The 2543-nt window shown below is 70.5% G+C and overlaps 1 protein-coding gene across 1 annotated transcript in view; it reads right to left on the bottom strand.

The window, feature by feature from the left end:
- WNT9A (Wnt family member 9A) overlaps positions 1-2341 on the bottom strand; it is a 19435-nt gene extending 17094 nt beyond the window's left edge. The window contains exon 1 of the mRNA XM_032397916.1: positions 2247-2341. Coding sequence (XP_032253807.1) covers positions 2247-2341 — 95 coding nt within the window. The remainder of the gene's footprint in view (positions 1-2246) is intronic.
- Positions 2342-2543: the final 202 nt, after the last annotated feature.

The raw sequence follows: 2543 nt of genomic DNA, 5'->3' as shown, positions 1-2543 counted from the left end.
CCCCCCCCCCCCCCCCCCCCCCCCCCCCCGCCCCGGGCCAGCCTCTCCGGGTTTCTGGGCTGTAACTGGAGCTACCCTGCCTGCCTGCGAGCCTCCGTGTGCCAGGCAGAGCTTTTGGAGAGGGGGGAAGGGAGAAGGAGGGCCTGAATCCCAGCTCCTTCCTCCTGCTCCTTCGGCACTGCAGGTTGGGAGGGAAGCCCCCAGTCCCAGCCCTGCCCTGCCCACCTTGGGCCATCTCCTCCCCCCAGCCCTCCAGCTTCCGCCACTTTGCTGGGCCGGGAGAAAGGGCCCCAGAGCAGAAGGGCTGGGCCTCCACACACAGACCACCAGCTCAGAGCACATCTTGCCCCCTCCTCTTCTTCTGCGTCTGGCTCCACCTTGGGAATCACCTCCCCGAGGAGCTTGCTGGGTAAGGACCCCTCCAGTGCCGGGTCCCTACCCTCCCCTGCCCGTCCAGCTGGCACCAGGCCTGCCCCCGCTCCAGGACCTCTGTCCGTCATGCAGAACCCAGCTCTCCTGCCCGGTCCTGGGCGTGGCAGGGGCCCCAGCAGAGCCAGCTGTCCCTGGGGCAGCACGTCTGCCCCCTATGCTCCCCACAGGACAGCCTTTGGGGCCGAAGTGCTGGGCAAGAGAGCTGGCCAGAGGGGTGACAGGGGCACCAAGGCCTCCCTGCGTCCCACCCACACGCCCACTGGCTAAATGGCAGAGCTCAGCGCCTCCCCCAGAGGTGCTGCCGGGGGTACGGGCGGGGCGTCGGCAGCCAGGAGCCAGGACCCCCACCTCCCCCCTGTGGGCCGGCAGCAGGGAGACTCGCAGAGCAGACAAGCCCAGGGTGTGTCTGGAGCCTGGTGAGCAGAGCGAGCGGGAAGGCACAGCTGGCTGACTCACCGAGGACCTGCGGCCAGACGGCCATCCTCTGACCCTCCCTCTGCGCGCGAGGGCGAGGCCAGGCTGCGCAGATGGCGCGGGGCGCGCGAGCCTCTGCACAGCCCAGGCCCCAGGCAGGGCCCGGCCCACAGCCGGAGCCAGGAGAGCCTGCCGGGTGGGGTCTCCAGGGGAAGGAGACACGGAGCTGACCCTGGAAGACGACCCAGGAGAAAGGAACAGAAGGAGAAAGGGGGGAAAGAAAAACACAAAGGGAAAGTTTCCCATGAAAATATTTTATTTTCTTTGAGAACAGGATACACCTGCAGGGCTCCTCGCCCAGTGGCCTCTCCCCGCCCTGGCCGTGGCACATTTCTGGACCAACGGGGCCCTCTGCCGGCCAGCTGCCGCGCGACTGCGCCCGGGCCCGGGGCGAGGGAACAGGTGACGGGCAGAGGGCGGCGGCCAGGAGCGGCGCCGGGCACCCAGCGCAGGGGCCGGGGCGCGAGGGTGGGCCGCGGCTCCAGGGGCGGTGCCTGGGCGGCAGGAGCTGACGCTGAGGGGCCCAGAGGGCTGTTTGCGCCGTGCCACCCCGGACCTCAGGGTGCCCGTCTGCGTGGCACAGCGACGGAGGGTCCCCAGAGGTCTCTGGGCTGGACATCCCAGATCTGGGAGACAGGGACGAGGAAGAGCAGGAATGAACGACAGAGAGCGACGCGCCGAAACCACGCAAACTGCCACTACGGAGAAGCGCGCGGGGCAGCGACCCCTGAGACAGCAGCGGGGGGCCGCGTTCACGCCCGGGCCGGGCCCTGCGCAGCCGGCCAGGTCCCACAGAAGCGCTCCTGCCGGGGCCCGAGCGGGCGTAAGAAGCAAAGCGCAAGAAAAATAAATTCCTCCAGCTTGGAGTTATTTTTTTTTTTTCCTTTGGGGCTCAGTGCAGGGAACATCTGGATTTTGTACGTATTTTTTTGTTGTTGTTAAATTAACTTCTCGAGGAGAGAAAGGAGGGGGAAGCTGCAAGGGGGGTGGGTGGGTAGGGGCCAGGAGAGGCTCCAGCCGTTCCGCCAGAACTCGGCGGCCTAACAGAGCGCCAGGACCAGGCTTGGTCCCCGAGCTCCAGGGAGCCCCGCGCACGGGCGCGTCGCAGAGACGACGACTCCGGGGTCACCGAGGACCACGACCCCGTGCCAGCCCGTCGGGTATGCCGGCCCCTCTCCCCACGCAGCGCCGCGAGGACACTGACCCGCTGACGGAGCGACGCGCACGCCGCAAACAGCGCCCGGCAACCCGCTGGCCCGCGCACCTGGGCCGCCCGCCCCGCGCCCCGTCCCCGCGCCGCCCGCCCGCCCGCCTGCCCGCCGGGCCGCCGAGGCACCTACCCGAAGTAGGCGGCCGAGGGGCGCAGCGCGGCGAGCAGCAGCGTCAGCGCGAAGGCCGCGGCCAGCCAGCGCGCCAGCAGGGGCCCATCCAGCATCTTGCCGCGCCTCGGCGGCTGACCATCGCGCTCCCGGCCCCGCGCAGGGCGCCCCGCGGCCGCTGCCCTCTTATAGCGCCCGGAGCTCCGGGCCGGGGGCGGGGCGCCGGCCAGCTGGGCCCGGCCCGCCCGCGCCCAAGGAGGGGTCACGCCGGCGCCGGGGGCGGGCCGAAACCCGAGCCGAGCGCGCGGCCCCACCGCG

This window comes from Phoca vitulina, unplaced genomic scaffold, assembly GCF_004348235.1.
Source record: "Phoca vitulina isolate PV1807 unplaced genomic scaffold, GSC_HSeal_1.0 scaffold106, whole genome shotgun sequence".
NCBI classification, from domain to species: Eukaryota; Metazoa; Chordata; class Mammalia; order Carnivora; family Phocidae; genus Phoca; species Phoca vitulina.
Note: the sequence above shows the minus strand (reverse complement) of the source record. Positions and strands in the feature narration are given on the sequence as shown.